Here is a 22166-nt window from a genome sequence, read left to right on the forward strand (position 1 = left end):
GGACCAATTATTTATAATAATGAGTCTGATTGATGTTATGTTTTATGTTCATTCTTATGTTTTACTTTGAGACTTTTGTATTATTATGAGATTACTGTTATATTATGAGACATATTTTATATTTAGTATTTTGACGCTTAAAGTTAATTGTCAACAAAATAGTATATCGCTAACAAAATAGTATATCTCATAGTCCGACATATCTCGTCAAAATAGTATATCTCATAATCCAATATCTCATAATCGAACATATTTTGGCAGTATAGGCGTAAGATGTTGCCAATGTTGTAGCCGCCCGGGAAATCCTACCATCCAAGAAGTCGCATCTTTTGTGCGATATTTCTTCCAATCAGTTGTGACAGGTGGCAACGGAAATCCTTCATTCATGTTTACCTGTATATAAAATAAATATCATAAGAAATTCAATGGTTTCCAAAGTTGTGTTACTAATTACCTGTATACAAAGTTGTGTTACTAATTACCTGAACCCAATGGTTTCCATTTACAAATCCAATGCAGTAAATAGATACATTAGGTGAATGTGCACTCGTCATAGGAAAGTAACTCAAACTAGGGTAACATAATGAGACGAGAACAACGTTATACCGATTAGCTATTATATAGCCCATATCAGGTAACGTCATCCATTTATTTGGTGGCTGTTGTCCTAAAGTTTCTATCACCAACGATGATCTCACTTGTGAAAGGCGTTTACCAAATAATTCCTCATACAACTGGCTTCTAGGACCTATAATTTCTTTCTCCAAATCCCGACGAGCCATTGACCATCCATTTGTGCCATAACCATGCAAAGATGCAATGGCTCTAAACCCACAATTTCCATCGTCTCTTACATCAACAATGTCATCAATACATAGGCAGCATGAAAGAGAACATGTCCCACATTAATTGTTTCATTCCTATTCCTTTACCTTCTCTTTATTTATTATTAGTGAATGAGTACTAAATTAAGAGATAGACGTACATTAACCTTAGTACTATAGCTAGGAGCCAATGGGTTGAATTGAGTAGTCACTTTCCTTCAAAGGTCGTGAATTGTTGAACCAACATGTACTTATATTAAAGGACCCTCACCAAACCATCCCTCTAGAATAAGCATGTGACTTCCACGTGAGATACTCTATTACCATGTGTCACAAACCCTAATGAATGTATAATTAAAATTCATATGTAGTTTAGTGGATTTGATTTTGATTCTCTTTCTATATTTAGTCTCTCTATATGGTTTATCACTTTCATTACGTCCGTACGATCCCATTGCTTTTATGATTGATTATAAAATCTTGCATGATAACCACGTATCATCCCTTACACGAAAGCTTTAATCTAAAAAAAGCTTTAAAAAAGTTTGGGCTTATATGTTTTGCTTTTCATGGGCCAATAATAGGTTTATGAAACTCATGAATTGTCACTACCATACTTTCTCCTTTTCTAATATGTGATCCAAAACTTTGCAAAATGAAAACATATTACGTGTGATTGTAGGTATTTGTTATGTATAGGAATAAAAAATGAGTGGAGACGTGTGATTGTTGGTATTTGTTAAGTATAGGAATAAAATATTAGTGGAGATTGAATGGATTTGAATTCTAGAATGGTGGAGTGATTTTTGAGTACAAATGATTCGACCTATAATGTTAGCATTATAATATTTAAGTCAGTAAACGTTTAAGTCAGTGAATGAATGAGAATGTAGTTTGAATGTATGAATTAAAATATATCTGAAATGGTTTGTGATGCGCTTAATATAAGACAGACGGTTAAAACTGTTTCCATGAGATCTAACGCCTCTCGCGGGTGGTCGTTCGATAAGATTCAATGTCACGAAATGTGTTGGAGGTCGAAATCGCGTGTCCTCAATTGGAGGTAAAATCACACCTATTCTACGCGCCTTTCCGTGCGATTTTTGCCATTAGCCCTTTCGTCATGGAACTTGAGAACGAATCAAAACATTATCGTTTCTTTAGTTTAGTTAAAAATTTTGGAGAAGTCGAAAAAAATAATGAAACCACATGCTCCAAGACTACAAGAGCAGAAAACATCACATCTCCATAAAAAAAATCTTAAGACATTAGATTTATGAGTAACCATGCAACATTTTAGTCATTTATTTGCGATGTGAGATTTCATCGATCAGTCAAATTTGAAGAAAAAAATCTCTCCTACAAATGTGAGTCTCTCACCTCCTATAAAATAATTGAACATGTGATCTAGTTCTTACTCTTATCAAGCCGAACCAGAGACCTTGATATCACTTGTTAGAGAGTTTGAGGAAGTCAGAGGAGCAATATGTCAAATACTCCATAATTACTAGAGAGGAAAACAACACATCTCTACTCAAAATTTAGCGCATTAGTTTATAAGTCACTCCTCTTATAAATTGTCGTAATTCGAATTCCAACAATCTTCCTAGCAAGTGTGAATTTCCCACATTCTAAAACAAGATTTAACTCTCATTGCTCCGCCAAGACGAATCAGATTTTGATACAATTTATTGGAGGAGTTTAGAGAAGTCGTGAGCAACAACATGATCAAATGTTTCATGACCACGTGAGGAAAATACACCACATCTCCATTAATTTTTTAAAACTTTTTCATAAATGTGTCATGACTCTAATATATCTAATATTTTATCAATATTATAAACAAGTAAAACTCAACAACTATATTCAAATCCATTAAATCTAAATCATATTGAACATCATTTAAAACTAATTTTTTAAATTAAAATTTTAAATTGTCCAATCTTAATTTAATAGTTGAGAATAATCAATATTATTACCAAATTTAAATCTTATCAGAAACTACATATTCATCTAAATTTCATACAATTTAAATATACAAAAAAATCAAGAAAGTCCCAAGCATCTTCCAAAATACTAGATCTTGTAATGTCAGTCTCTCCCTTAGCCATGATGTCTATTTTATTTTCCTTTCTTAAGACAGACAAACAACAGTGCAAAGGAACAGCATATTTTTTGGAAAAAATATAATTTCAGGTCTATCTTAATTGACCAGCTACTCAACTATATAGTACTACAAAAAAATAATTTTATATAACTATTGATAGATAGGGACCAAGCACAACACTTTAATGTGTCGTGTTCCAACTATTACAAGTAAGTAGCAAAATTATCTTCCCTACTCTTTCAACTATGCTTTTCCCTTATAGTTTAATTTTACTATATAGACCACTACTTCATTCCCAATATATTCATCTATATTTATTAAAGAGAGTGAAGCTTAAGAGTGGTAACTTTTTCCAATAGGACATGTATGTGTCCCACTTTTGTACTATAGTTTAATGGAAAGTGTTGACATGTAGTTAGTTATTAACAGATTTTTGTGAGTTTGATTCTTGTTTTCCTTTGGTGGTATGTGCCTATTAGTCTATAGGTTGACAACTTTTGCAGCTATGTGTTTAGTTTTAATTGTGAAAGTGGTTACAATAATTTATGCCTAGTTTGATTTTGGTTTAAAGTTGATTGTTAACTTTTAGAAATGGAATATTGGTATGATGTTTGTTGTTGAGTTTAGTAATAGGAAATATTAGAGACGAATTTGATTTTTGTAATATATAAATGTTAGAAAACTCTACAAGTTCTTGTTATTTCACAGTGCAATGGCAGTTCAGTCCTAATCGGTGTGTGTATTTTTTAGGCCTCCTATTGAAGTAGTGTGAATCTATGTGACATGCATGGAATATCATCAAATAGATTTAATGATGACATCTGTCAAATGAATGTGTATATGACAATTGCCAAAAGGTTTTGATCACAATAACTCTTTCAAATATTTCTGATGATGACATTTGAACAATAAAGATATATCACAAGCCTTATCAATCAAATGGAAAGGAATTTGAAGTCTTAAAGTTGTGATCTTGAAATTGAAGTTGTGAACTCAAATGTGTGAAGTCTTAAAGCTCGTCAAATCCTGCGTTTAACACCTTAGTTCTAATCAATTTATTGTAAAGGAACAAAAGTAAGTCTTAAGGTTCTAAGACAACACATGTAACACTTAAGCTTGAAAAAGGACGAAGAGTGGTCATCGAATTCAAATCGGAATGGAAGGGATCTTGAGGATGTGCAGAAAAGGGAGTGTGTGATTAAAAGAAGGCTTATAAGGATTGATTGGTACTATCTATATAACTAGGATGCATCTTCTTTTTGGTATCCTAACCAAAAAGAACTCCATAGTTAAGGAGACTAGATTTTGAGTAGTATTTGGATTGGTGATCTTTTGGAAAGTTTCCCAGAAAGCGTGTGAATGAGGACAAAACATGCTAAAAAGTCTCGTGTTAGTTTGTGGCGTCGGTCGAAAATCCTGAAAGCAGTATAAGGTGTTACAAATGATACTAGAGCTAGACCTCTCCCATGACGATGTGGTTCGGGGGCGAACCAAACGAAAGATGGTCGGCATGTAACACCCAAGACCGAAGACAGCGAAGAACATGTAACACTCGAGGCTGAAAAGGGTGGGGATTGTCACCGAATTCATATTGGAATGAGAGGGATCCTGAGACCGTGCAGTTTTGGGACCGCGTGGTTGAATAAAGGCTTATAAGAATTGATTGTTACTACTTATATCTACAAGATGCATCATTTTTTCGATAGCCTAATAAATAAGAACTCCATATTTAGGGAGGCTTGACTTGTAGTAGTATTTGGATGAGTGACCTTCTGGGAAAGTTTCTCGAAAAACGTGTAAGTACAAACAAAGCAAACTGAAAAGACTCGCGTTGATTTCTAGGGTTAGTCGATAATCCTGAAGGTAGTTTGAGGCGTTACAAATATTATCAGAGCCATACTTTTTCTAGTATGATGTGGTTCCGGGACTACCCAAGTGGAAAATGATGGGCATGTAACACCCAATGCCGAAGAGGATGAGGAGTGGTCGCCAAATTCCCATTGGAATGAGAGGTATCCTAAGGCTGTGCAGAAAAGGGACTGCGTGGTTAAAGAAAGGATTTTAAGGAATGATTAGTACTACATATACCAATAAGATGCATCTTCTTTTCGGTAGACTAACCAATAAAAATTCCATAATTAAGAAGGTTTGACTTGGAGTAGTATTTGGATGAGTGACTTTCTGGGAAATTTCCTAGAATGTGTGTGAATGAGGATAAAGTATGTTGAATAGACCCGTGTTGATTTGTGGGGTCAGCTAATAATCTTGAAAGTAGTTTGGGACGTTACAACACACACATACAAGATTTGAAGGTTGCGTGCTAAACCTGAAAAAAAAATTAGGTGAAGGTTATTGAGTTGAGCTTGTGTAAGAACTTTGGTTGTTGTTGTAATTAAGGTTTGTGAGCTAATCATTTGCAAAAGCTCTAGTTTATGTGAAAGGTTGCTTGGGATGATCTTGAAAAAAGTTTGATATTGATTTTAGTTAAAGTCTCAAGGAGACACTTTTGAGTAGTATAGTAGGTCAAATGGTTTAGGTGAACCATGATAATTCTCATCTCTTTTATTTTATGTTATTTATCTATTTTCGCTACTTATTTCTATGTCTTTTTTTTTATTATCAACAACTTTATCTCTTTTGCTTTATCTCTTCTAACATAAAAGTTTTTAAAATCAAAATTGTTTATAAATTAATCTTTTGGAATTTTGAATATCGCAACTCATTCTCCAACCCTCTTGTGCTGAAAGTCATTTAGTAAACAACTACAACATGAGTGACGTAGTTCTCAACATACTAGACTTTAGTTTAAACCAATCCGTATCTTATGCTGCTTATCGTACTAGAACTTGAATAACCTAATCTCCGCAAATTCAGCTTAACTCAAAACATTTAAAAATCAAATTAAAATTAAAAAAAACCATTTTAATTATTAAAATATGAGTTCTTTTCAATTTTTGATTGATTCTTGATGAACAAAAGTTTAACTTCCAAACATATGAGAGAAGTGCCCATACTTATTATCCGACGTGTTTTTGAAAAAGATTATATCATGTAGAAGAATTATATGAAAAAAATAAAATAGTTCATCGTTTTAAATATTTTAAAATTATTTAACACAATATTTTAAAAGTAAATACTATTTAAGTTATTAGTAAACTCCATTATGATTAATGTCGGACATTTTCATATTTTTTGTGCATCAAAATTTAAGTATGCACAAACTTCACGCTCACTTTTGGAGTGCTCCAAATTGAGTTTTTAGGTCACCCAATATGAATTTTCAACATTGTAATTCTCTTGGGTCTTAATTTCAACACTGGATGTATATGTACACGGGCCTTGCGTAATGGGTTGCTACGCCAGGGGGTGTTGATAGTATTATATCCATCCTTAATATTTGGCCCTTATAGCATTTTAATCTTTTTTCCAAACTTTTTTTATGTAAGAAATTAAGATATAATTAATGATGTTTTCTTATTTGTATCTTTATAAAAATAAAAAACATGCATTAAATAAGTTTGTAAGTGAGTAAATGAACATTCAATGCATGGGGAAGTTTAATTCACTTTAATTTTTCTTATATAGAACTAGTGTGATACCCGTGCGTCCGCACAGGTACCCGTTGTGGTTGTGTTATTTTGTTTAATATAGATATTATTGCAGAGGTAAATGTCTTAAAAATCTATGTGTAAAATATAGAAATTTCTTTTCAATAGGTTGGGGCAAAATTTGAGATATTTTGATTAATAAACATCATTTTCCCGTTAATATTCAATATTTCAATCAGTAACTTCATGTTCCCGTTAATATTTAATATTTTGATCGATAATTCATGTTCTCGTTAATATTGAATATTTTATTCAGTAACTTCATGTTCCCGTTAATATTCAATATTTTGATAAGTAACTTCATGTTTATGCTAATATTCATTATTTTGATGAGTAACTTCGTATTCCTGTTAATATTCCAAATTTGTTCCCGTTAATATTCAATATTTTTATTAGTAACTTCATGTCCCCGTTAATATTCATTATTTTGATCAGTAACTCCGTGTTCCTGTTAATATTCATTATTTTGATCAATAAATTCGTGTTCCCGTTAATATTCCAAATTCGTTCCCGTTAATATTGAAAAAAATTATCAGTAACTTAATGTTTCTGTTAATATTCAAAAAAATTATCAATAACTTCGTGTTCTCGTTAATATTCAATATTTTGTCAATAACTCTGTGTTCCCGTTAATATTTATTATTTTGATCAGCAACTCCGTGTTCTTTGATCAATATGCAATAAAACTTGGGAAGATCAATAATGAATACACAACACAATATCGATTGCCCAATAGGTACGCGCATTTGTTTTCAAAATGTAATAAAAGAAATTCAAATTAATTTACCCAACAAATTTTATTATTTTTAAAAAAGATAATAAATTGGTACCTATATTTTTTTTATATATAAAATTTTTAATGAACAATTTATTTTTCGGATATAAACATAATTTTTGTTTTGCATTATTTAGAAAAATATTGTTTCAGTATCTTGATGTTCCCGTTATTATTAACTATTATGAATGACTGAAATTTTTTGTATTTATTAACTATATAAATAATAGGAAAACATATTTATGTTGTTGATAGGTAGTTGTAGTATAATGTCTTATTTAATTTATTAATAATATTAATTGTGATTTATATCTGGTTATACTAAATATATAAAAAAGATTTAATATGTTTTTAATAAAAGAAAGAAAATGACATAACAAATGATAAATGCTAATAGGGATAACATATGGTAGGGTATGAATAAGGTACTATAGTATTTGTTTCCATACCCGCAGTTTGAAAAATCCTAGTACTCGAGCCCATATTTGCGTGGACACCAGCGTTTGAGCATGTTCCTGTGCCCAATGGGTACCTAAATACCATACCCGTTTACTAAAAATTTATGATCAATTATAATTTATCATGTGATTTTAAGTTTATTTAAACATTTATAAAAAATTCAAGATGTTATTGTTGAGTTAGGAAATTAATAAATACTTATATTAAAATATGTAGAAACTAATAGTGATGTATTTAATAAAATTGAATAGCATATAATAATAATAATAATAATAATAAAAATACATAAATATGCATTATGCATGAGGCAGGGTGGGACCTAAGATGTCCGTACCCGCGCTCTTACTCGTTTATTTAAATTATATATATATATATATATATATATATATATATATATATATATATATATATATATATATATATATATATATATATACAAAAAAACTCCTCCCCAGCGACATAAATTAGCGACGTGGAAGTCACGTGGGTAATTATTGCCTGTAGCGACGTGACAACCACGTCGCAACATGTTTTTAAATTTAAAATAACTTTATAAACATAAAGTAATGAGGTGTCAGACGTTGGGTTACATGAATAAAGTTGCGACGTGGGTTACACGTCGCTACATTAAATGTATAAACACGTCGCAACATTTAAAACGAAATTACAACGTTCCACTGAAATGACTAGGTGACAGCATTTATGGCAGAGACATTAATTAAATATTACCGTTTGCTTGTTGCGACGTGTTTTGCACGTGGCAAATAGCGAGGTTCAATTAACGTCGCTACATTGTGTATTAATGAAGGCAATTCACTTCACTCCACCACACCTTCGTTTCAGAAAGAACATTTTCTCCCAAAACCATTTTCGTTTTAGACCAAGCTTCCTCTCCCAAAACCAGAAATTCAAACCTTCTCTCCCAAAATCCAACTGCAATACTAAGTCAATCCAAATATTTTTTTTAAGGTAATTAAGGTTGCATCAGTATTATCTTATAATTTCATTATATATTCTGTTTTTAATTTTTGATTTTTTTTATAGATTTAGTAGATTGAAGAAGGTGGAGTAGATTGAAGAAGGAGGAGTAGATTGAAGAAGAGGTAAGTAAATAAAATAGATTTTTAATGTGATTTATAATGATTTTTGGTATAGATTTATGGTATAGATTTTTGGTATAGATTTATAATGTGATTTTTTTTTAATAGATTTATTAAGATATTTTTAATAGGTTTTTGTTTTTTTGTATAGATTAATAGATTTATTACGTTATTTTTAATTAGGTTATTTTATAAATATAACGAAATTATAAATTTAATAATTATTTATAAAATCTTAAAAAATAAAACAGAATATAGTAAATAAAATAAAAATGAAAATTAAATATATTTTTTATTAATATTTTTAAAACTATTAGAAAAAAATTGATATATTAAAACTATTATTAAAATTATTATATATTATTATTATTATTAAAACGAATTTTTTGTTTAATATTTTACTATATATAAAATAGATTATTATAAATATTAATATAATTTTAAAAAGAATATAATAGTTATATATATTATAAAATTTTCATTTTTAAGAATATAATATAGATATATATTATAAAGTTGTCACTTTAAAAAATAGATTATTATAACTTAAACAAATTTTATATATTCAAAACTAATATAATGGTTATATATTATAAAGTTTTCATTTTTAATTTTTATTATATATATGATTTATTATAATGAGTAATATTATACTATATTTAAAAAAACAGAATATATATTATATTTATATATTTTAAAAAGAATTTTTATATATGTTATATATATATATATATATATATATATATATATATATATATATATATATATATATATATATATATATATATATATATATATATATATATATATATATATATATATATATATATATAATAAAAACAAAATATGTATATGTATATCATATATTTAATAAAAAAAAATTATTTTTATTTTTTATTTTGTTCATATATAATAGATTTAAAACTGAATTTGTATATATGTTATAAAAACATAATATGTATGTGTTTGTATATTTCCAAATATAATAGTAATATTTTTTATTTCTTATTTTTTATTTTTATTACTATATATGTAACAAAAACATAATAGTAGTATTTTTATTAAATAATATCTCTAATATATGTAGTTTAAAATGCGTAGTTAAAAAAATAATTACTTTATGGTTAAATATGTTCAATATAACGTGTGTAGTTAAAAATATTAGTAGTATTGTTATTAAATAATATTTTTAAGAATAGTAAATATTAACTAGTATACGTCTAAGAATAATATTAAGTTGATTAATATTCTTACTCAAAATGACAATGATTGTATAAATGTGTTGTATGGAATATTATCGGTATTATCGTAGTTGGATGTGAGATAGAACATTTCCAGGAAGAATGGGACTTAAACCCAATTTTATAGTAGGAGTTGAAGGGTTTATCAATTGGGCGTTTGCTCAGGAATTATGTCGAAGCGAAGGAGGAGTTAGGTGTCCCTGTCTTAAATGTGAATGTAGACCAATAATTAGTGATCCCAGGAAATAACAGCTCATTTGCATAGAAGGGGTTTCATTGCAAATTATTGGGTTTGGACGTTTAACGGTGAAGAACTGCCTAGTAACGTACCAGAGACTAGCAACTCGCATGCTTCAAGTAGTCGGCCGCCTGTGGAATATGAGGAAAACTTTAATCTGATTGGTGACATGGTTGAGGATGCTTTTGGTGTGAACGTGACCTATGATGAACCTGAAGATTTTGGTGGGGAAGAGTTGCCGAATGAGGAAGCGCAGAAATTTTATCAGTTGTTGAATGAGATGAATACGCCGTTGTTTCATGGATCGTCTGACTCAAAGTTATCAATGTGTGTGAGATTGTTGGCCGCCAAGGCAAATTGGAATGTTCCTGATCAGTGTTTGGAATTCTTCGTAAAAATGATGTTGGACTCAACTGCAATGAAAGACAACAATGAAGAGAATGACGAAGAGAACGACGAAGAGAATGATGAAGAGAATGATGTGGATAGCGAAGATGAAGAATAACTAAACATTGAATGTATATTTATGTGTTAATGAATATTTATTTATGTGTTAATGGATATCTATTAAATATATATTTATGTGTTAATGAATATCTATTTATTTGTTAATGAATATATATTGATCTTAATGAATTGATTATCTTTGTTGATGAATAATAAAATAGGTAAAATGCCACCTAAGAGTAAAGATAGTGGTAAGAAGTCCCAACGTCCGACGATAGTAGTATGTGACGCGCCTCACATGGCCGTGTCTCCCCGCCCTCAGAGTGTTGATCATATGTCTTTAGCCAGTACTCAGGCTTTTACCCCATTACTCTCCTCCCACACATTCCCGTATGGGGTACCGCCATCCTTCCAGTACTCAGCGGTACCGCCATCCTTCCAGCATCCTGGTGTGCCCTCGTCCTTCCAGCAGGCGGGAGGACCTAGCTTTCCATTCACGCATACTGGTGTGCCCCCGCCCAGCTTTCCATTCACACATACTGGCATGCCTTCATCCTTCCAGCATACTGGAGGATCTGGTTTTTCATATCCCATGCAGATGACTTCATCCTTTCAGCAGACGGGAGGATCCAGCAGTACACGTCCGACACAGGCTGGACGATCTCCCCGTCCACGTCCGACACAGGCTGGACGATCTCCTAGTCCACGCCCCACACAGGTTGGAGGCTCACGCACCCCACATCCCACACATGTACCAGCCCGTGAGGTTGATGAGGCAGTTGATGAGATAGATGGAGCTGATCTTCGTGGGAGGGATGATCCCGATGAGATTCATGTCGTTGACGGTAGATTTTGGATTCATCCCGAAGGAAGCAAGTAAGTTTCCTATTTAAAATTTTTTATAGTATGTATACATTTTTTTTGGTATAAATTTATATCTAACATTTTCATTTTTTGTTTCCGTTTTACGCCGAGTCGGACTGCTGCTAGAATTGTTAACTATATAATTCAGCACATGTATAAATCAGCTTTTAAGAGCTATGGGGACGTCGAAAATAAAGATGAATGGTTTAGAATGTTTAAGGTATTGTTATTTATTTAAGTTGTGCATTTAATTTATTTTTTAAGTTATGGTTATTTAAATGAAATTCTCATTATAATTACTTAACATTTTATTTTAATGTCATACAAAACATTATTGCAGGAGAAATGTGTGTGGGATCCATTGAGTGAAAAAGCCGTTCAGAAAGTTTTCAATACCAGATGCTCTAAAAGAATGTCTGATATGTTGCGGCGAGTAAGGGAGAATTATGAGCATCACGGCATCCGTCCTAGCTGGATAGGCGAGGAGGTTTTTCAGGAGCTTGTAATATATTGGAGGACTCCAGAATTCCGGGCTAAATCAGAAACTTTTAAGAAGATGAGGGCATCTGAAAAGGGCGGTTGTGTCAACACAGTTGGAAGTATTAGCACCGCCGAGCATGCCCGACGATTGGTAAAAATTTTAAAATTTTTAAGTTACATCTTTATTCATAATATGTTTTACTAATTATTTTTAATTATATTATTTAGGCTAAGGAGTTAGGGAGAAGACCATTGATGCCTGAGCTGATTTCGAGGACCCGGACAAGGAGATCGGGAGATGTTTACGACGAGCGCACGAAGATGTATCTTGTAAGTGAAATTTACGTTGTTTATTTTTTTTATATTAATACAAAATTTGTGATGTGAATTTCATGTGGCAATTGATAAATTGCCACGTGAAAATCATGTGGCAAATCATAAGTTGTGGCGTGAAAATCACGTGACAACTTTTTAATATATTTTAATTTATAGTATGTACATATTTATTTAGTATCATTAAATATGCATTTAAATATTTAACTTAAAAATTTTTTTATTGAATATGTGTTCAGGAAGAATATGATAGACGACTTGCCATTTTTCTAGAAAATAATCCTCAATTCATGCCAGCAGAGGGGGATCCGCTTAACGCGGATGTTGATCACTACATTTGGTGTGAGGTTATTATAGAAAAAGGGCCTAATGGTTGCTTTTTTGGGGCTGGAAATTTGGCGTCTGTTAGAATCCAAAATGTGAATATTTGTTGATAACTTTTGTGGTATTTTGATAACTTTTCTCATACTCTTTCCATTTTATTTTGGTATGATATAGTGTAAATAAATAACATTTAGTTTGGTAGTAAATCTCTTAATTATAAGCTTTTCTTTTGCTTTTTGTAGGTTTTATGCACTTTGGGAAGTATATGGAGGTATTGAGACATGTTGGAGCAAGTTTGGAGACCAAAGGAAGAATTTTGGTTCAGCAAGGGCCGCTTAGCGGCCACTAAGCGCGCTTTCCAGTGGCGAGGGAAGATTTTGTGCTCAGCAAGTTCCGCTAAGCGGCCTAATCCCGCTTAGCGGCCTCCAGCGTGGAACCAGATATTTTTTGAGGACCGCTTAGCGGCCGTCATGGCGCTAAGCGGCGGTACTTTTTCAAGTGGCTACTTTTAGGCACTTGGAGATATTTTATGGATCTTATCTTGTCATTTTTTCACAACAACAACAACACACTCTAGGGCAAGAGAAGAAAGAAGAAAAACTCATCCATATTCAAGATTTCTCAAGCATATTTCTTCATCATCTTTGGATTTCTATGCTAGGAGGTCTTGTATTGATGTTTGTTGTTGAAGCTATGGATAGCTAAGCTTCTCATGTGTCAAGATTAGAGGTAGTTAGCTTGTAAAGTATGTATTTAGCTTGATCTTTTGTATATGAACCTTGTTGGTGATTAATATATGGTGAATATCTTTGTATTCATGTTTATATGTTGTTTTGATACACTATTGAGAGATATGTTTCAAATCTTGACCAAAAGGGTATTCATCTATCAACAATCAAACTCTAGAGATAGATTTGTGAGTTGATAATCACTTGTATCAAACTTTAAAGGTTATTATGTCAACTGTCGGCATGAGAGATCATCTGACGGTTAATATAATAACAATCACGACACTGCTTTAGAGATAAACAGTATCGAGAGGATACGTGATTGTATTAATCATTGATATGTTCATATACATGATCATCAGAGTATATACAAAAGCAAGCTGACGAAAACTAATCTTGACACAGTTTTACTAAACCGTTTTTAAAACCTAAGTTATTGTCTTTAATTTCTTTTCATGCTATTTATCTTTCATGAAACTAAAAACATACCGAATCCTAACTCAAAATACACTAAGCTGTAGAACGGCGATAATATCGCATCAATCCCTGAGGAGACGATACTAAAAATACTTATCCTATACTTTCTAACAAAATGGCGCCGTTGCCGGGGATTGGCGTTAAGATATTATAAGCATAGCAATAGTTTTTGTGTGTTTTGAGTATAAATATTATTATTATTACCTAGTCTTTGCTCACTTTTTGGTTAGTGTTTCAGCTCTGGTTTATGCGTGGGAGTGTCCCAGCAGATCAACTTCTTTTTGATCCAGAAATTGAAAGAACTGCAAGGAGATTGAACAGTAAAACCAGAAGAAGAAGGAAACTAGCCAAAGAACGAAGATTAGCCCAAGAAGCAACTACTTCATCAACACCACAAGTCATAGAAGAAGAGATGGCAGGGAATGGAGATCAGGATCCACCACCACCACCACCTCCTAGAGCACCATGTGCTAACAGTCCAAGAAGAGCAGCCCAGTTTGCACGAAATGACAACAATGCAAGAAATTCTGAAATGAAGACTGGCATTCTTCAACTACTCTATGCTAGTCCCTTTGCATGACTTGATCATGAGGACCCATATACACACTTGACAAAGTTCTATGAAATTGCCGGAGCAGTCGGAGCACCTGAAAGAGAGGAAGAGCAAGTGTTTAAAAGACTATTTCCTCACTCATTGATTGGTAAAGCAAAGGATTGGTACCTCGATCAACCTACTCAAATTATGACAAATTGGAATGAGTTAGAAGAAAAGTTTCTTGATAGGTTCTTTCCTCAGTCAAGGTTGCTTGAAGCAAAAACAGCAATTTCAGTGTTCTCTCAAGGTGTGAATGAAACTCTTAATGAAGCATGGGAAAGGTATAAGTCAATGTTGAGAAAATGTCCGAGTCATGGCTTTGATGAACTCACCCAGATTCACATTTTTCGTAATGGCTTACAACCTCAACCGAAGCTTCTTTTAGATGCTACAGCTGGAGGTTCCTTAATGGCTAAGACAGCGGAGGAGGCAATAGAGATAATTGAGAAAATGGCCAGAAATGATCATCAGGTGCAACATAACCGAGGAGTTGTTCCAAAGAAACCGGGACTTATTGAATTAGGAACCAATGATGCTATTCTTGCTCAGAACAAGCTTCTTTCTCAACAAGTGGAGGAGCTTACAAAACAAATGGCAAGGTTACCTCAACAACTCAAGGAATTAAATGATCCTAACAAGAACAAACAAGTTGCTTCGTGTGAGCTTTGTAGTGGAGACCACCCTACCGGATATTGTCCGCCGGTGAATGAAGTGAATTACATGGCGAATCAAAATCAAGGAGGCTATCAACAAAGACAAGCTCCTTACCAAAACCAAGGTGGATACCAACAAAGGCCTAATGCACCGCAATATGGCCAAGGGTGGAGACAAGATAATTATCAACAAAGACAAAGTCCTTATCAACAACAACCACCTTCTCAAGACAAGCCTTCAAAGTTGGAGGAGACTCTAAATCAATTCATGCAAGCATCAATGGCGAATCAAAAGAGTAATGAAGCGGCAATAAAGAATTTAGAGACTCAAGTCGGCCAACTTGCAAAACAATTAGCCGAGAAGCAAACCGGACCATCATTCACGGCAAACACTCAAACCAATCCTAAGGAGCATTGCAAAGCGGTTGTAACTAGGAGTGGGAGGGTGCTTGAAAGTGAAGTGGAGAAGGAGGTCTAGGAGGAGGAAGTTAGGATAGAAAAAGAGAAAGAGGTGGAAGGTGAAGTAGAACCAAAGAAAAATGAGGGAGTCTTAGTTGAAAATGGGAGTGAAGAAAAAAGTGAGGAAGAAGAAGAAAAAAATAAAGAGAAAAAGAGAAAGATTAAAGAAGGAAAGAAGAAAGTTATGAGTCCCCCCGTTCGTAATCTACCTTACCCTCGTGCGCCTTCGAAGAAAGATAATGAGAAGCAATATGCTCGTTTTCTTGACATATTTAGGCAATTGCAAATTAATATTCCTTTTGGTGAAGCTTTAGAGCAAATGCCAAAATATGCCAAGTTTATGAAGGACATCCTCACGAAGAAAAGAAGTTACACTGAGCCCGAAACGGTTGTCCTAGATGATAAATGTAGTGCCATCATTCAAAGTACTTTACCAAGGAAGGAAAGAGATCCAGGAAGAGTTACTTTGCCGGTTACTATTGGTGACATTCATATTGGAAGAGGTTTGGTTGACACGGGTTCAAGTATCAATTTGATTCCTTTATCCATGGTCAAGAGGTTAGGCATTGTGGATATGAAAAATACAAGAATGACACTTCAATTAGCCGATAAGTCTACAACTATGCCTTTTGGGATAGCGGAAGATTTACTTGTGAAAGTTGACAAGTTCTTCTTTCCGGTTGATTTTGTTGTCATTGATATGGAGGAGGATATGGATACCCCGTTGATTCTAGGAAGACCTTTTATGAAGACGGCAAGGATGATGATAGACATTGATGATGGTTTGATGAAATTGAGATTCCAAGATGAAGAAGTGTGTTTTGATCTCTCGGAAGCAATGAAACATCCAAATGATACAAGTGATTGTTTTAGAATTGATGCTATGGAGGAAGTTATCATGCAAGTTGAAAGTAGAGCTCATGTGTTCAATCCTCTTGAGAAAACATTAACCAAAGCTCTTGATGTTCTCAATGAAGAAGAAGAAAAAGAGATTGAAGAGTGTTTGCGAGATCTTGATGTTTTTGAAGAGATAAGTCCTTTTGAAGCAAAGATGGAGGAGTTGAAAGATGAGCCAAAGGTGGAAGAAACCAAATTAGAATTGAAGATGTTACCGCCCCATTTGAAATATGTTTTTCTTGAAGAAGGTGGTAAGAAGCCGGTGATAATTAGTGGTTCATTGTCTAAAAAGGAGGAGGAGAAATTAATTCATGTGTTGAAAGCTAACAAGGAGGCAATAGGATGGGTTCTTTCCGATTTAAAAGGAATTAGTCCGGCCTATTGTATGCATAAAATTATGATGGAGGAGGATTTTAAACCGGTAGCTCAACCTCAACGTCGGTTGAATCCTACAATGAAAGAAGTTGTAAGAAAAGAAGTGGTGAAACTATTGGAAGCCGGAATGATTTATCCTATTTCCGATAGTGCATGGGTGAGTCCAGTCCAAGTGGTACCAAAGAAAGGAGGAATGACCGTGATCACAAATGAAAAGAATGAGTTGATTCCGACAAGAACCGTGACGGGTTGGAGGATGTGTATTGATTACCGAAAGCTTAACCAAGCTACTAGGAAAGATCACTTCCCTTTACCTTTTATAGACCAAATGTTGGAAAGGTTATCGGGTCAAGAGTTCTATTGTTTTTTGGATGGCTACTCCGGGTACAACCAAATTTCGGTCAATCCGGAAGATCAAGAGAAAACGGCGTTCACTTGTCCCTTTGGAATTTTTGCTTATAGACGAATGCCGTTTGGATTGTGTAATGCACCGGCCACTTTCCAAAGATGTATGCAAGCTATCTTCTCGGACTTCATAGAAAAGACAATGGAAGTTTTCATGGATGACTTCTCCGTTTTTGGAGCTTCATTTTATCTTTGCTTGAAGAATTTGGATGCCGTGTTGAAAAGATGTGTTGAAACCAACTTGGTCCTCAATTGGGAAAAATGCAATTTCATGGTTACCGAAGGCATAGTTCTTGGTCACAAAGTTTCTTCCAAAGGAATTGAAGTCGACCGAGCAAAAGTGGAGGTTATTGAGAAGTTACCACCGCCAACAAATGTCAAAGGAATTCGAAGCTTCTTAGGCCATGCGGGATTCTATAGGAGATTCATCAAAGACTTCTCAAAGATTGCAAAGCCTTTGAGCAACTTGCTCAACAAAGATAAGTCTTTTGTTTTTGATAATGCATGCCTTTTAGCTTTTAATGAATTGAAACAAAGATTGACCACCGCACCCATAATCATAGCACCCGATTGGAAACTTGATTTTGAACTAATGTGTGATGCTAGTGATTATGCGGTAGGAGCGGTGTTGGGTCAAAGAAAAGGAAAAATTTTTCATGCTATACATTATGCTAGTAAGGTTCTTAATGAAGCACAAATTAATTATGCAACAACGGAAAAAGAACTACTAGCTATTGTATATGCATTAGAAAAATTTAGGTCTTATCTAATTGGTTCGAAAGTTGTTGTTTACACTGACCATGCAGCGATAAAGTATTTGCTTACCAAGCCGGATTCAAAGCAAAGGCTCATTAGGTGGATATTGTTGCTACAAGAATTCCACTTAGAAATTAGAGACAAGAAAGGAGCGGAAAACTTGGTGGCGGATCATTTATCAAGGTTGGTGAATGAAGAGGTGACAAACAAAGAAGAAGAGGTTTTGGAATCATTCCCGGATGAAAAGTTGTTCATGGTGGAAGAAAGGCCGTGGTTTGCTGACATGGCTAATCATAAGGCATCGGGTTGGATGCCGGAAGATTGGAGTAAAAGTGCAACAAAGAAGTTTCTCCATGATGCCAAATTCTATGTGTGGGATGATCCATACTTATTCAAAATTGGTGTGGATGGTGTGCTAAGAAGATGTGTGACGAGAGAAGAAGCAATGAGAATCTTGTGGCATTGTCATAATTCACCTTATGGTGGGCATTATGGTGGGCAAAGAACGGCGGCAAAAGTTCTTCAATCCGGGTTCTATTGGCCGACGTTATTCAAAGATGCTTACTTGCATGCACAAAGTTGTGACAATTGTCAAAGAAGTGGTGGAGTGAGTAAAAGGAATGAAATGCCATTGACAAATATGTTAGAAGTGGAAGTGTTTGATTGTTGGGGAATAGACTTTGTAGGACCATTTCCTTCATCTTTTGGTTGTGAGTATATTTTGGTTGCGGTTGATTATGTCTCAAAATGGGTGGAAGCAATAGCATGTCCGAAGGCGGATGGAAAGACCGTAATCAAGTTCTTGAAGAAAAACATTTTCACAAGGTTTGGAACACCAAGGATTCTCATTAGTGATGGTGGCTCACATTTTTGCAACACACAACTAGAAAAAGTCTTACAACAATATGGTGTGAAGCACAAAGTAACCACGGCCTATCATCCACAAGCTAATGGTCAAGCCGAAGTTTCCAACCGAGAAATCAAAAGAATCTTGGAAAAAACAGTTTCGTCGTCAAGAAAGGATTGGTCACAGAAGTTGGATGATGCTTTATGGGCTTACCGTACGGCATACAAGGCACCGATTGGTTTTACTCCGTTTCAAATGGTTTACGGGAAAAGTTGTCATCTACCCGTAGAATTGGAGCATAAGGCATTTTGGGCCTTGAAGTTGCTTAACTTTGATTCTAAGGCAAGTGGTGAAATGAGAAAATTGCAATTGCTTGAGATGGAAGAATTGCGATTACAAGCCTATGAATCCAACAAAATTTACAAGGAGAAAGTGAAAGGATATCATGATAAAAAGATTGTGGAGAAGGATTTCAAAGAAGGTCAAATGGTTCTATTGTTTAATTCAAGATTGAAGTTGTTTCCGGGTAAATTAAAGTCGAAGTGGTCGGGTCCGTTCCGAATCAAAGAAGTAAAAGACTATGGAGCGGTTGTGCTTGAAAATCCGACGACAAATGAAACTTGGACTGTGAATGGTCAAAGACTCAAGCCGTATCTTGGTGGTGAAGTCGATCGAAGTTCGGAAGCCGTTCCGATTTTTGATCCGTAAAGCCGCCTCGGACCGTCGAGCTAGCCGACGTTAAACAAAGCGCTAGTTGGGAGGCACCCCAACATTGTAAGTATTTCTTGTTTGTGTGTGTTATGATTGTTAGGAAAGTCGGGAAAAATCGGGGCTTGGGGGACTGCTGTGTTTTCTGCTGAAAAACAGCATTTTACTGATACCGCTAAGCGGCCATCACGCCGCTAAGCGGCCAAACAAAAATGCAGAAAAAAAATAATGTGGGCCAAAGGGTCTGACCCGGCCCAATTCAAAAGGGAAGCAAGTTATGAGGGGCTGAGCGGCCAGAAACCCTAGCCACCTCATTTCTTCCAAAACTTTCAAGTCTCCAAGTTCCCTCCTTTCCTCTTTCAACCTTTGCATCCATTGTTAGAAGGAATTTCTTGTGTTCATCTCATCTCCCTCAATTCTCTTTGTTCATTTGGTTGTGCAAGGTAAATGTTGTTCTTTTCTTTGAAAAAGTTTGTGTAAATTGATAGTAGTAGTAGGTAATGTTCAGAATTGTTTATATTTGTAGATTTTAGGTTTAGATTGTAATTAGATTGTTGTTTTTGTGAATGGATTTCTAAAAAGTGTGTGTTAAAAACCCTAGTTGTGTAAATTAGGTTAGTTTTGTGATTAGGAGTAGAGTTAATAGTGCATTCATCACTGGTTGCCATTGTTGATGTAGAAGAAGTGAAGAAATTGTAGGAGAAAGCATGCTTTAGCAGACTGCATTTCTGTAGAATTTTTCTGAGAAATCGCAGGGCCGCTAAGCGGCCGTGACCCCGCTAAGCGGCGGATGCTGATGACAGAAAAATAATTCTTTTCCTGGTTCAGTTCTGTTTAAGCATTCAAAGTCGGGTCCAGCACCACTAGTTAGCTATGTTTAACTGCAATATTATGTGTTTAACAGTGTGGTGTGCTTTTTGTTGTAATTTGCAGATGGCTTCTCGACAAAACCGAAGCAAAAGAGGACGGTTTCCAGGCTCTAGTTCTGGACAAGCTCCCGTTCCTGAAGCACCTCAATTCGACAGTGCAAGATTTTTGAGTGCTGAACACCAAGAGTGGTTTGGACGGCTGTGTGGCAGAAAAATTTTAACTGAGAAAATATTTGACCTTAAGCCCAATGGGGAGTACAGGCAATTTATGGAAAACATGCACCATCGTAGGTGGGATGTTCTTTTGCAGCCAAGTACTCGTATCAATGTGGATATTGTAAGGGAATTTTATGCTAATGCGATGCCAACAGAAGATACGAAGTATGTGAGAAAAACCGTTGTTAGGGGGAGAGTGATTTCATTCAACCGGGCTGCCATTAGTTCTTATCTTGGTGATCCTTTAGCCCTTCCTGAAAATGGGTGTGAATATGCAAGGATACATAGAGCAAGGCAGTGGAACATGGATGAAGTAGCAGAGACTCTTTCTTTTGAGAGTCGTGGTTTTTCTCTTAACCCATCTGGCATACCAGTGAAGATGGATCGAGGGAACATGAATCAGATGGCTCAGCTCTACCTCACCCTGCTTCTGAACAACTTGAAGCCGAAGAGCCACAACAGTGATCTTACTTTAGCTAACTCCTGTTTATTATTTGCTATGATGACAGGTGTAGAGATTGACATTGCTCAGCTCATTTCTGATGAGATGCGAGAGGTGGCTTCTAGTGGGCACTCTTTAGGGAGTCGACTTGCGGGTCAACTTCCTTATCCTGCTTTGATTATGGGATTGTGCACGAGAGCTAGGGTGGAGATCCCAGATGAGGTTCACATGACTATCACTAGCAAGGTGGATGACAGTTATGTTGCTCGGTTTTGTTCTCCACGGGCAAGGGGTCGTTATCAACCACAACCTGAGGCTATAGCTCCTCCTGCCGGCCAAGCAAGGTATAATCAGCAAATGGCTTGCAGGTATAGTTGGGATTATATGGATGCTTTGCGCAGGTCGGAGGCTACCATTCACGACTCCTTGCACCGCTTGTACTTGAAGATGAGCGATCCTTCCAGTGTAACATCTTTTACTACAAATGAGCAGTATGAGGCCATTTGTAACTATCCGGAGGATAGGACATTTTTTAGGAATGGGGGAGGAGAAAATGAAGAAGAGGGTGAAGAAGGAATTCATGAAGAAGAGGACAATAGTGATGAGTGATGATGCATATCATTTGGTGATGTTGTTATGTTTATTGTGTTTGTTTACTAGTACTTTAATTTTCTGTTGAATAGTTAGTTGTTGGATTATTTTGTTACCATCCTTAGGGATGTGTTTTGTTTTGTTGTAATGAAGTAGCAAATGATGCTACTAAGACATCTTTGAGGCATTTGCCATTGGCAATTTGTCTCTAATATATTATATTATATTAGGTGTGTGTTATATTTTGTGTTTTTACTATAGTGTTAAGTGTGTGTAGTTATATAATATAGTTATAGTAAATATAATAATAGTACTAATAATATAATAGTAGTAATTGTGTTTGAACAT

The 22166-nt window shown here is 34.6% G+C and overlaps 1 protein-coding gene across 1 annotated transcript; it reads right to left on the reverse strand.

The window, feature by feature from the left end:
- Nucleotides 1–237: 237 nt before the first annotated feature.
- On the reverse strand, nucleotides 238–782 carry LOC131649158 (uncharacterized). Its single transcript, XM_058918908.1, has 2 exons — nucleotides 483–782; nucleotides 238–393 (listed from the first exon to the last, which is right to left on the reverse strand). The coding sequence occupies exons 1-2, from the start codon at nucleotides 780–782 to the stop codon at nucleotides 238–240; spliced, it is 456 nt and encodes a 151-aa protein (XP_058774891.1).
- Between the last annotated feature and the right edge of the window lie 21384 nt (nucleotides 783–22166).

Source organism: Vicia villosa, linkage group LG2, assembly GCF_029867415.1.
Source record: "Vicia villosa cultivar HV-30 ecotype Madison, WI linkage group LG2, Vvil1.0, whole genome shotgun sequence".
Lineage (NCBI taxonomy): Eukaryota > Viridiplantae > Streptophyta > Magnoliopsida > Fabales > Fabaceae > Vicia > Vicia villosa.